We start from the raw sequence: 13,925 nt of genomic DNA on the forward strand, positions 1-13,925 counted from the left end.
CCCCCCGCCTCATCCGGCCATTTCAGGATCCTGCCCCCCAGGGCCCAGCCAGCAGCACCCGCGTCCCCCTGCAGCCACACGAGACCAGGGGACACCCACACCCCCCCGGCCCCTCTTCCTGACTTAGAAAGACTAAATACAGGATGTTTCAAAAAGATGGCCCCGACATCTTACAGCCACACAAAAATCAAGAGTTTAATGAATTATTAAGTTCTAATAGTCTTTTATAAATGCTCTGTGTTCCCTCCACCTGATGCAGATGCAAGACTTGCATTCATGGGCGGTTTGTGATTGCAGATAAAGTGACTTCTAACCAGGTCCATCGTTTTTGAAACACGCTGTGTAACAGCAAAGCCTGCAGCTTTTCTCAAAGTCCTGATCTGAATCAGTTCATTCTTTAATCTCGGGTTCAGGCAGCTGTCAAACAGCAGCTTTATTTTCCAATAGCCTAATAGATACTTTTATATATAGGCATTGATATGGGAGCAGCACTGGATTTGTGAACAGCTGTTACTCGAAGCTTTAAATAACCCATGCAAATAAACCAGCTCCATTAACAGGGAAGTAACAGTACAGGGCTATTTTCATTTCACATTTTTATTAGTAGACAGATGTGCAGAAAAGACAAAATATAACTACTGAAGGGGAAGACAAACACAAAAATGCACCAGTGAATTATTTCTGGTAAATTATACTGAAAGGGAAAAAAAAAAAAAAAGGAAAAGGAAAACATCTGGGATTTCAGCTAAGAAAACTACTAAGAAATCTAGTGTACCCTGCTGGTTTCAGAATGGTTGAAAACTGCATTTGAAGGGGCTTGTAGTTGCAAATGTAAACACTAATATTGGCTGAGACAGGAGAACGGGGTTGAGAAAAAGACAGAATACATGGAGCAGGTAAACGTTTTTCTGCAATCAGTTAAAAAAAATGTTCATACTTCAGTTTGTATCTCAAAAAAGGAAACCAGCAAGTCAACAAGCGATGACACTGCACAGGACAGCGGGGCAGAGAAATTAGTCTGGTTAATGTAGGAGCTCTCAAAATAGGTTGCCTTTTGTCTTTAAAACAACAAAAAACCAACAAACCAAACCAAACCAAAAGTGACAGAAGAGCCATGGTAATCCATCTTACAACACCAAGCTTGAAAATACAAGTCACTGGAGAGTATACAGTGAAGATGGTCAAAAGTACAAGGGAAATCCCGAAAGACGCAGTATCCTCATTTCAAACCAAGTCATCAGCACAGCCGGCGGTACCACACTCTGCTCCTCCCGAAAACTGCCCCGAAAGCCAGAGGTCAGTGTCCCCATCCTGGAACAGCCCCCGGACCAGCCCTGCGGTGCCAGGGCCCATTTGCTGATGCTGTGACTGCCCTGGCAGGCCTGGGGGTCACCCCAAAAAGCACAAGGGGCCCAGTCAGTCCCTGGTGAGGAGGCTGAGATGCAGCCCATGTGGGGACACTTCAGGAGGGGCTGAACTGTGTCCCCATGTCACTCGCAGGCTGGGGGCAGTGTCACAGGGGGCACTGGTGATGAGGTCACACCTGTGTGACCCACCGCCAGCACACCCTGGGGGGAAAAGAGCAGGGACTGTCCCTGTGGCAGCAAAGCGCTGTCACGCAACATTTTGAAGACACATCTGCTATGCTCAGAGCCCCATGGGCCTTCCTCCCCTCCCAAGGGCCACCTTGCCCTCCTCTCCCTCCAGGCAGAGCTTGTTTGTGCTCCCACTGGGGACACAACCCCAGGGCTGATCACAGAACCAAGTTTCCTCCCAACAAAACACCCCCGGAGGCACCACAGCTGGAGACGTACCATTGAAAAGCCTGAGATACAAGGAGGGGAGGCACAAACAAACACCTGCAGCTCTTCTCAGGGCAGCTGTGGGAACAGAGGGCCAGGCGCAGCACGGGAGGGCAGGGCTGGCTGCTCACCGAGGGACCACGGGGGATGCGAACTGGGGCCAGTGCCCCACAGCTGAACAAGCAGAGCACACAGCGACGGGGCAGGGGTGCCCGGGCGAGGACGGAGGCTCGGCAGAGACAAGCATGCAGGATCCCCTTTGCCCACAAGGGAGGGCCCTAAGCTCTGCCAAGGGCTCCCAAAAAAAACGCATGCAGGAGGTCAAGCCAGGTGCACCCGCTGAAGCAAGCTGCTGAATAAATAGCCCGTCAGACCTGCACTGGCCCCCGGCCCACGAGCACCACGCACCCCTCACCGGCAGAGCCGCACACACTGGCCCCACCAGGCAGGGCTGTGGTTACCAGCGCTGGCCAACAGACAGGAGGCTCAGGCCAGCACTGGGCTGGGGTTGCGGGATGCAGGGGCTGCCAGGGAACAGGGCAGGGGCTGCCGCGCTCGCCCTCTGCCAAAAACGAGTTTGGGATGAACACTGGCACAGAGGGCAGCGGGATGCACCTCTGTCCTCCTCCCTCTGGAGAGGGGCAGCAGCTCCCAGCAGTGTGGCTGAACTGAACTTCCTCAGCCCAAATCTACTCTGAAAAAAAACCAATTAAAAAAAATAGCAACCCAGGGCTCAGTTGTACAGACGTGAAGTGTTAAGTGTTTATTTTAGGGTTCATATCACAAGCCTTTTTCAGAGACAAAGCTGATTGTGCCCTCCAGGGCTCCAGGGACCAGAGCTATTTTCTAACTTGAGCAGGCTGAAAAGGAATACTGTACCTTTCAGTAACATCCCACCACGCTCAACACACAGCAGCTTCACACTCTCCGCCCCACACCTTATAAAGGAAAAGCCACCACCACAAGGCTAAACGAATGTACACACGCTATTATTGTAAATGGAGCAGCTAAACCTTGGCAATTTGCTTTGTGTGGATTTTTTTTCTTCCCAGTAAATGCAACGCTTGAACTCCCAAAAATTCAGCTTCCAATGGGTTTGTTCCAGCTTTAAATACATTAAACATCTCAATGCAAGACTGTATTTAATTCAGAATCTAAACGCGAGCAAACCTGTTTCGCTGTGAGCGTTTCATAGAGAAGTGAAAAGGGGAGTTTTTCTTTTTTAAAAAGAAATCATGATACAGTGATGAAAGGGTTAAGAATGCAAGAATTCAGACATTCTGTGGAGGGTCTCTAAGAGGTCCATAAAAAAGGAGCAAACAGATCCATACAACAGGAGACAGCAGGAGACAAAAAGTTTTTTTTTGATCCCCCCCCACACTTTTTTGCTGGACTGCTGCTAGGTTACCGCTGCTCCCTTCTAGCCTGAGTCGGCAGGGCAGTACAGGGGTATAGAGGGAGCAGGTCACGACTCCTCGTTGCCAGAATCATCGTCGTCGTAACAGTCGGCGTCCTCCTCCTCCTCGTCTTCGTCATCAATGTCGTCATCGTACAAGTCGTCGTAAAGCAAATCTGAACTGTTGTCATTGGAAGGCACTTTAGTTTTGATGCAGTACTCTGCCAGCGTAGTGGGGACCTTCACGCCATCCTTCTCTGCCTCGGCTTTGGTAGCCAAAACCTGTTTCCTGCGGGGAGGACACACAGACGTGAGCAGGGTGAGTGCTGGGTCGGCTCCCGCTGCCCCCCAGCCCCAGCGCTCCGAGCAGGGACACCTGATGTTCGGCTCAAGCGCCACAAGCAGCACTACAACAGATTTAATTCCCGCAGCCCCAGGCCTGGGAGCGCACCAAGGGTGTTGCAGCACGCACGCTCTCAGCAACATATGAAATCAGTTATTCTACAGCGCTGCGGTGTGAGAGGGCAGCCAGAGCTCAGAGCAAGTTCCACCACGTTTGCTACAGAAGGGACGGTCAGGGGTTTCCTAAAATAACTTCTTGAATCCACCACCGATGACTCCACCCCGGTGTGCTCAAGACCGCGGCTCTCACACACGTGGCAGCGCTGAGATGCCCTCAGAGCACAGACCAGGGCTTCCCATGGCCAGGACGGGCTCTGGGCTGCGAAGCGCTGCAGCCGCTGCCGCCTCCCAGCAGCGACAGGAGCAGAGCGGGGCCCTTCGCCCCGGCCCGCTCAGACTCATTCTCTGTTTACAGAGCACATCCAGCTCCACCAGAGCCAAGGGAGGTGGAGAGGACTGAGAGAACCTCCCAGCCAGGCTGCTCTCACAGATTGACCACCTTGCAAAGCGCCTCCTGGGGGTACATCCTGCCCGCCTGGCTCGTGGAGCCCGTGCAGATGTGGCCCATCACCAGCCCAGTGACAGCGGCCCCATGGGCTGCCCGTCCCCAGCTAAAGTTCACGTCCTCTCCCTCCAGCGCCTGATGAACCAAAGGACAGTCCTAGACTGACCCGTGCTTCCAGCTGATCAAACCCAGCTCCGCAAGCACTCGCCAGATCCCACTGATCTTCCCGCAAACTGGAGGGACAAGATTATGATTCATGAGTGCACTGAGCGCAGAATTAGTGGGATGCAGTCGGTTTGAATCACATCCCAAGCGATGCAGGCAGCCCTCAGAGGCAAGCGGTGACTTCAAATGGGATTTTACCAGCAGCCAATAGGTTTTGCAGAGCATCATGCCAGATTAGTCAAAAAAAAAAAAAAAAAAGAATTTGAAGAGAGATCAGCCTAATTCTGCTCCGGAAGTCTGCACTGCTTCTGTGTGCTGAAAACCTAGAGGGACCAGAAGCATGGACTTGGAATGCAATGGTAAAACTCATTTCCAAAGAAGCAACCACAGTGAGAAGTTGGTTACAGCAAATTCTGCAAGCAGCCTGTTTTATAGGATTCAAAGTGGGAGGCTGGCAGCACAGCATCCCACATAGCACAGCTTACCTTATGATTTCAGCATACTCCTTGTCTTTTCCTTTACTGTCCCTCCATTTCCTGAACATGACGGACGCATCCACATTGGCAGGAGAGAATGTGTTGGGCTCATTAAGCAAAGAGATTACACTCAGTAAGATAGTCCTGAAAAAGGTAACCACAACAGCAGAGTCAGAGCTAACGCGTTCACAGACTCTGGGTGCTGATGACTTCTTTACATCATGCATCAGTAACCTGTTTAAAGTCAAAACTTAAACTAAGGATAATAGCTGAAGTGAGGGCAGGTGTTCATGAACTTCAGACCCCAGCCACCAGCGCAGGGAAGGTGACGCAATGCAAACCTCAAGGACCTAACCTCTGACTACAGATCATCGCGTCTGTGCATATGCTTGTAGGTGGCAGCTAAATCTCAGATCAGGCAAAATTCAGCTTGTCCACACTACCCATGGATGGTGTGGGACTGGAAACCTGCTTGGTGAGCCTATTACTCGTGATATATTGGAGTTCTGTGTCCAGTTCTGGGCTTCCCAGTTTAAGAAGGACAAGGAATTACTGGAAGGAGTCCAGCAGTGGGTTGATCAGGGGTCTGGAGCATCCTTATTATGAGGAAAGACAGACAGCTGGGTCTGTTCATCCTGGAGAAGAGAAGCTGAGAGGGGATCTCATCGATGTTTATAAATATCTCTCAAGAGTGGGTGTCAAAAGGATGGGACCAGACTCCTTTCAGTGGTGCCCAGCAATAGGATCAGGGGCAATGGGCACAGACTGAAGCACAGGAGGTTCCATCTGAATATGAGGAGAAACTTCTTTACTCTGAGGGTGCCAGAGCTCTGGACCAGGCTGCCCAGAGAGGCTGTGGAGTCTCCTTCTCTGGAGACATTCAAAACCCACCTGGACACATTCCTGTGTGATCTGCTCTGGTGAACCTGCTTTAGCAGGTGGGTTGGACTGGATGATCTCCAGAGGTCCCTTCTAACCCCAGTCAATGTAACTCCTGGCAGACACAGTGCCTTCCCAGATTTCTAGCGGCAGCGCAGAGCCACAAGCTGCTCCGCTCTGCTGTCATTTCCTAGGGACAAACATCACCTCCCTCACCCAGACCCTTCTCCTGCAATTCCCACCACCCACTGCAGGTCCTTTCCTCCTCAGACAGGGCCACCACCAGCACAAAAGTCAACAGCAAGTCTCATCAGGCAGCTCCACACACCCAGCGGTAGCAACCACCACAACAGCTTCACATGTCCAAGGTGGTCCTGTTGGCCACAGCTTTTGATATAAATTAAAGGGAAGAACAAGAGGAAAGGAGTAAGTCCTGAAATACAGCAGTACAAAGCAGCTGCTTTGCAGAGTTTGATCACAGGAGACTACAGCCACAGCTGTACTGACATTGATTTAGGGGCACACCCAGAGCAGTGTGTCCTGAGCACATCTACCACATCGTGTATCTGGGATACAATTCCAGGAAACGCTTGGTCATTTGGACACTGAGCTTCTTGAAAAGTTTAAAAACAACACACTTGTGTCTGGCCAGACTGTTCAGCACAGCTATTAGGAGAGTCTTCTACAATTTATTTTCCAAATGACATAATCCAGGATGAAACAAGGACAGCAGCTCTGCAAAAGACAGTCTGGTCAGACTGGAGCGATGGGCAGAAGAGAAATAATATTTTGTTCTATCTCAACAATTCATTTAAATGCTTTGGTTCTCAGCAAACAGGCTGTAAAGCCAGAATGCCAGCTCCAGCATCACTGCATCAACTTCACTGTAGAGCAAGGGAAGGCCAAGGATGGGAATTAGTGTCTGGATTTAACATTTGCTCTACCACACTTCCATCAACAAAGCAAGGAGAAGCTGAGTTTCCACTGTGGTGCCCTATAGCCAGTGTAAAGCTATTTAAATACACCAAAGTTATTGTCTTTCAGAGATGAAGCTCTCTGCACTCCCCATTCCCAAGCAGCACATTAGTTCAGCTCCACCACTGCCGATACCTTGAGTGCTGGACATCCTTCTCTGACCCAAACCCTCCCTACGCTGGGTCAGAAGCTGAACAAGGTACACAAACAAGAAGGGAACCCCAGCATGTGGAATCAGGCAGGATTAAAAGTACAAAAATAACTGAACCATGTAGGACAGCAAACATCCTCAGCATCACCAGATACGAACTGCACTGGACTGGATACAGACTGACTCTTCGCAGTGTTGTCAGGGGTCTTTTTCTGCCTTGGGTGAGGTTGCTCTACCATGTTGTTCCATTCCAGTTGTTCGCATAAGTGGGGATATCAAGCCTGCTTTCTGATTTCTTACATGCCCCACATAGCATTCTGGGGAGCAGCAAGTTTTTCAGCTGCCATGCTACTTTAGGTGTCTACAATGCTGTTGCCTTGGTCAGAGCAAGCCCCTCTGCATCCCTTTATCAGCAGAGACACCACCAGAAGCTCGAGGAGTCAGACTTGTTCAGCGCCTTTTTATCTCCATGTATCAACAGAAGGCTCAGACACAGATGAATTTCATCCAAAACAGACACTACCCTGGTATCCAGTGATAGCACACATAGGAATGGTTCAAAGCTGTATCAGGAGATGTTTAGACTGGACATTAGGAAGCATTTCTTTAACAAGAGGGTGGTCAAACACTGGAATAGGCTTCCTAGAGAGGTGGTGGACGCCCCAGGGCTGCCTGTGTTTAAGAGGCATCTGGACAATGCCCTTAACATGCCTGAACTTCTGGTCAGCCCTGGAATGGTCAGGCAGTTTGATGGACAACCGAAATATTCTATTCTATCATGTAGACTGGCTGGGGCTCCCAACCAGCACATCCTGTTATATACTGTGCCGAAAACAATTTGCTTTTTTGTTCCAACTACCTTCTACACTGTAGCCTCTCACAGTCACCTTTAGAGGAAAGTATAGATTTGTCCTACCATGTTTTTGCTCTCCAATATAAGTAAGAACAGACAGCACAGGGATCTGGACGGTTTCTGCAACCAGTTCAATACACTAAAGCAGCCAAAAAGCCAACAAAAATGGGCATCCTCAGCAGACAGCAACAGCAAGCTGGGATGAGAGAGGTTCTCCTCTCCTCTGCTCTGCCCTGGTGAGACCACATCTGGAATATTGTGTCCAGTTCTGGGCCCCTCAGTTCCAGAAGGACAGGGAACTGCTGGAGAGAGTCCAGTGCAGGGCAACAAAGATGCTGAAGGGAGTGGAGCATCTCCCGTATGAGGAAAGGCTGAGGGAGCTGGGGCTCTTCAGCTTGGAGGAGACTGAGGGGTGATCTCATTAATGTTTATAAATATGTAAATGCTGAGTGTCAGGAGGATGGAGCCAGGCTCTTCTGGGTGACAACCAATAACAGGACAAGGCATAATGGGTTCAAACTGGAATGCAGGAGATACCACTTAAATATGAGAAGAAACTTCTCAGTGAGGGTGCCAGAGCCTGGTCCAGGCTGCCCAGGGAGGTTGTGGAGTCTCCTTCTCTGCAGACATTCAAACCCGCCTGGACACCTTCCTGTGGAACCTCATCTGGGTGTTCCTGCTCCAGCGGGGGGATTGCACTGGATGAGCTTTTGAGGTCCCTTCCAACCCCTGACATTCTGGGATTCTGTGACATCACCTGCCTTCACAAGATACTGATGCACCAAGATCTTGGAATACCACGATCAGTTCTGGCCCGTGCACCTCTGAGACACGGTGAGGTGAGGTGAGACAGGGAGAAAAGCAACTAAAATGGTCAAAAAAGCCCCAACTTTAACCCTTGGCATCACTTTCTGATCAATCTTTAGGGTTCCATATAATGAAATACTCAATGTGTGTGCAAGGTAAGTAATTAATGCCCAAAACAGTTTCCTAACTGTGAGCTGGGGCTTGTCACCAACTCCTAGCCATATCACACGTATGAAAAAAACAGCTTAATTGCCATGTGAGCAGAAGGACAGGTGATAAATACTATTTTAAGCTATGTATTGCTAAGTTATGCTTTTTTCCCCCCTTTTTAAAAATCTGAACTAGAACTTTGAGAGGTTGCTTCATACCCACTTGCACTTGGTACAGATGGATCGGATAACATTTACCTTAAGCTCAGAAAGTCAGATTACCAACCCGTCATGACTTCATGCAGCTAAGACTCAGCATTTCTCTTGAGCCTTTTAAACCTTGAAGTAGCATGCTCCAGAAGGAACATTATTTGCTATAATTTGCTGACTGCTACAGTTCCCAGCCTCCTGCTGCGCTAGCTCTGGTTCAGCACTTTGCAGACTGTGTGTATGTGTATGTTACAATCCCATTCCAAGGGCCAAGAATCCAATAAACCCTCCTTGCTAGATCTCTGCTTTGACAAAGGCTCTTTTCAAATTAGTTTCATGCAGCCAAATTAAATGAAAGCTGAGTCAAACTATCCAACCACTCTTCTCAAATCACTGCACTCCCTCAGGTGTGCTGAGATGCCTATCTGTGTTCAATCAATAAATAAGATTTCAAGTTGGGGAATCAACATCTAATAAATCACTCTGAAAATGAACACCATTCTTGTATGAATGCATTGGAAGATTAGCAAGGAGAAGTGCAAACACACTCAAGTGACTGCAGCAGGGATATAAAAAACCCCCACATATATCACACTGATTGTCTTTTGGCCTCGTGTGCTTGACAAGCATTAGGTTGGTGAAAAATGAGTTGTAGTTTTTGCATTGTTGAAATTTGTTGTTTAGTATTGAAATACATTCTTAAATGTTTTAATGCAGTTTTCTTGCTTTATGTTTTTTTGGTACTGATTTATTACCTGCCGTTTATTTTATATTTTAGACTATGGAAATGTTAGACAGAAAGCAAATTTGAGCTATTTTCTTATTCAAGTTTAAAATGTGTGGTAAAGCAGCAGAGACAACTCACAACATCAACAAGGCACTTGGTCCAGGAACCACTAACGAACATACAGCCCAGTGGGGGGTTCAAGAAGCTTCACAAAGGAGCTGAGAGCCATGAAGATGAAGAGCATAGCGGTGGCCATTGAAGCTGACAACCACCATTGGAGAGCACTCAAAACTGACGCTCTTAAAACTGTATGAGAAGTTCCCAAAGAACTCAACATTGACCATTCCACATTTGTTCAGCATTTGAAGCAAGCTGAAAAGGTGAAAAAGCTCAATAAGTGGGTACCTCATGAATTGACCAAAAATTTTAAAAATCGTTGTTTTGAAGTGTCATCTTCTCTCATTCTACACAACAACTACAAACCATTTCTTGATTGGATTGTGACATGCGATGAAAAGTGGATTTTATACAACAAGCAGTGATGACTGGCTCAGGGGGTGGACTAAGAAGAACCTCCAAAGCAATTCCCAAAGCCAAACTTGCACCAAAAAAGGCCATGGTCACCGGTGGTCTGACCCACTACAGCTTTCTGAATCCTGGTGAAACCATCCCATCTGAGAAGGATGCTCAGCAAATCAATGAGATGTGCCAAAAACTGCAGCCCGCATCGGTCAACAGAAAGGGCCCAATTCTTCTCCACAACAGCGCCTGAACACACATCACACAACCAGGGGTTCAAAAGTGGAACAAATTGGGCTACGAAGTTTTGCCTCACCTGCCATATTCACCTGACCTCTTGCCAACTGAGTACCACTTCTTCAAGGATCAACTTTTTGCAGGGAAAATGCTTCTACAACCACCAAGATGCCTAAAATGCCTTCCAAGAGTTCAAATCCTGAAGCACGGATTTTTATGCTACAGGAATGAACAAACTTATTTCTCAATGGCAAAAATGTGCTGATTGTAACAGTTCCTATTTTGATTAAAGATGTTTGAGTCTAGTTATAATATTTAAAATTCCTGGTTCAAAAGCACAATTACTTTTTCATTGACCTATAGAGCCTTTTGTGTTTAGATAACATAGGCCCATTAGAGACTCAAAGGCAACTTATTGAACGTGCCCAAGATTCCTGCTTTGCTGTGGAAAAGATCAAAGCACAGTGGAAAACTATGTCTGCTTGAATCCTTGAAATACAGGTAAAAACAGAAGGTTTGGTCATCATCTAGCACAGACTGAGCCCTGTGGTGCCATGTTCCCACTTGTGTGCCTCTGCCTGGGTGCATTTCTGGGGATCCCTCAGTTATCAAGGTAACAAAAATAAATTTACACTTTGCATTTCATCCACATTTTGTGGTTGTTCCTGCAACCTGCATCAGCTCACACATATGCTAAAAATCTAGAGGCAATTATTTTAATCTGATTCATTATCCAAATAAGTTAGAACAGGAAGTATCTTACTTTAAGGTTTTTCCACTACGTCACTCATTACTCCAGCTGCACAGGCCACTGAGCTGCTACTTGATCTGAGCTTTATCAATTCTTTACTGGCAATGTCTTGCAATGAAAATTAAATTCAGCTGGTGTTTAAAAAGAGCGGACAGGTTAGCCTTGAATGCCTCTGGTACTCAGCAATCCTTCATTATTCTGGCAGGAAAAAACCCACCTGGCTAGCTGCCCAAGATACCATGATGCAGGACACAAGACAGACAAATACTAGAAGGCAAACAGTGGGTAGGATGATGACTACCTGAATAGGCCTGAATACTCAAAAATGCTCTTTTCCACTAGTGGTAAGTTGGAGGAATTTGAAAAATGCAGGTGTAGGATAACAGATTGGGAAATGCTAGAACACTTGAGACAATTTGCTTCAAGAGCATTAAACCCTGTGAACAGAAGCCTTCACATTGCTACCCCAGCATCAGGATACACAGCACTCCAGGATCTTTAGACAGCTTAATAAGTCTGGTTCCCACCTGGCTGAAGCCCTAAAGCCCATAAAGTCTTAAATTCCATTCCCAACCTCTCCCAGCACAGGCCTTAGTCTTGGAGAGAGACAACAGGCCTTGAGGTCACCGTTGTACATTATGGATTCACACTGTTACCTGACATTTTGGGTAGGGTTCCACCTCTCGGATGGCAGCTCTCCACTTTGTGGGTCATCTACAGGTGGGTGAAGAATTGAAATACATACATCTCCATTCTGCAAGAGAGAAATGAAAGCTGAGGATAGAGGTAGAGGGCTCACAACACCACCACCACTCTGGTCATGTCTGAGCAGTTTAACCTTGTTGATACGAACACCTCAAGTTCCAGTAAAAATATGCAAGAAAAAACTCTTCTTTATTCTTCCTGAATCTACAGTATGTATACATTCAAAAGTTTCCCTTGCTATTAATAAACAGAGTTAGTCTGCAAATTGGGACAAAATCTCAAGTCAAGAAGTTTAAAGAATGTAGCAAAGTAAGCAAAAATAGTAATAAAGTCACATAAAACTAAACTGGTCTCCAGACAGCAAGTGCTGTCACAGTAACAGAACTAAGCTTCAGTCACAGGAGACGCAAAGTAGGGTTACATTCTTTTTTTGTTCCCAGTGGTAGCTCAGCTAACTACAGGAATTTCTGAATTGAAAGGTTTAGCACTCTCTGCCAGCTCAGGTATCAAAATAATGCTTCTCCCAGGACACAGCGAGGTTGAACAGATGGTGTGGGGCAGGTTTACACTGCTCCCCCAGGACACAGCTGTTTGAAATATAAAAGCAGGAGATACTCTCTGAAGGACTCATCAAAAATCCCTTCCAGCATGCAAAAGGAAGAATATTTTGGCAGCATATGGAAGCCATACAGCCACGTAATCCTCAATCTGTGTTTCACTCACTAGTGTTATAGCCTGAATAGAGATTTAAAGCTCCATAATGCCTACCATTTATAAACGCTTTAAGAAGCCTGTAAAACCAGTTCTCCACCAGCAACAGCACGCTGACACGACTGCTTTGCAGGAGTCCTGCAGCAGCATTCACCACAGCTGACATTCACCATTGGAGTCAATTCCAGGAGCTCATGGGGTCCCAGTGCCTTACTGCAGGATGGGGTGAAGGTGCAGATGGAACCCAAGGCCACCCAGCAGATGTGTCCCCAGGCCCCGCTGCCCCTTGCAGCCAGCTCCTGGGATGACTTACAAGCCCCCAGGGGCAGTCAGGGATCAAAGCTACAGACAGCACCAGCTCACCTGAGGGGCCTCCCAAACATTTCAACTCACCTTGATTAACCATGACATCTGTTTTATAGTCAAACAAGATCCTACTTCAACACTGGAGGCTTGTGATCAGTAGCCAAATTTCAGTGGCTTGCCAACCCTTCCAGGTATGCTGATCTAGCAAGCCCCCATTATTCTGAAGCAGGTTTTTGTGAAGAACACAACTACACAAAGCAATGTAGCACCTGGAGCTGCTGAACACCCAAGCACCCACTTACATTGCTGGAACAGCCAGCCACAACAGAGTAGTTTCATCTTTAGGCATCCAACAGGCTTGTGCAATCTATAAATATTTTTTAATATCCTACTAAGGTAAAGTTAACCTAACCAGTGTTAGTTTATGTTCCAGCCTTTCCAGCCTGTTCTAGCTTGATTAAAGATCTCCACGAGTTTACCCAGTTTATTCTTTAACAAGCTCCTAGGAAAACACAGCACCAGTGGCCAGGAGAAAGCATCACAGCATTTGGGGGAAGTTCCTCAAGCAATCATGTCAGCAGGGTGTGGACTAGCAGATATTTGGCAATATAAAACTACAGAGGGAAACTAGAAGTTTCCCTCTTCCAGCAATCAGTGTTACACATTTGGAAAATCACACAGGGCAGCACTGCCTTACAGAATCTGGAAGGGCAAATGTGTCATGGAACCCAGCGAGTTCAGCACAAGGTTTTAGGGACCAGTGTAGCCAAGACAGCCTTTCCTTTGATACATTTTTGAAAGAAATAAACAAGGAAGATGGAGTATTTATCTGCCAATGGGAAATAACCTATACTTCCATCTGCAGTGATAACAGTTATGTCATAAAAACAAAGCACAAATGAACGTAGTTTCACCAAAATTCAACTAGATGACCCAAGTAAATTGGAGATGGGGAAAACACTCAAGTTACTCAAGTCCCATTGCACAGAACTGGAACATCAGCCCCAACCTCTCCATCTAGTCCCACCAGCAGATTCTGTAAATCACTACTTTCTTTCATCTTCCTTGCACTTTTTTTTCTCCTCCTGACAAACCCTCAAGCTCTTTGCTGATTTATTCTCAGCTTCAACTGGAGTTATCCCACTGCCTCATCTTCATTGCTTAAATGTTGTTTCCAAAACAGCCTGCAAGCTGCTTCA

The 13,925-nt window shown here is 47.0% G+C and overlaps 1 protein-coding gene across 1 annotated transcript in view; it reads right to left on the bottom strand.

Moving 5' to 3' along the window:
- Positions 1-579: 579 nt before the first annotated feature.
- The window catches only part of LOC136115158 (ubiquitin-conjugating enzyme E2 R2), a 55,879-nt gene continuing 42,533 nt past the window's right edge, over positions 580-13,925 (bottom strand). Inside the window, exons 3-5 of the mRNA XM_065861090.2 lie at positions 11,661-11,758; positions 4,756-4,890; positions 580-3,487 (exon numbers count right to left, since the gene is read on the bottom strand). Of these exons, the coding sequence (XP_065717162.1) occupies positions 3,268-3,487; positions 4,756-4,890; positions 11,661-11,758 (453 nt within the window). The 3' untranslated portion in view covers positions 580-3,267. The remainder of the gene's footprint in view (positions 3,488-4,755; positions 4,891-11,660; positions 11,759-13,925) is intronic.

The sequence above is a fragment of the Patagioenas fasciata genome, chromosome Z (assembly GCF_037038585.1).
Source record: "Patagioenas fasciata isolate bPatFas1 chromosome Z, bPatFas1.hap1, whole genome shotgun sequence".
Taxonomy (NCBI): domain Eukaryota; kingdom Metazoa; phylum Chordata; class Aves; order Columbiformes; family Columbidae; genus Patagioenas; species Patagioenas fasciata.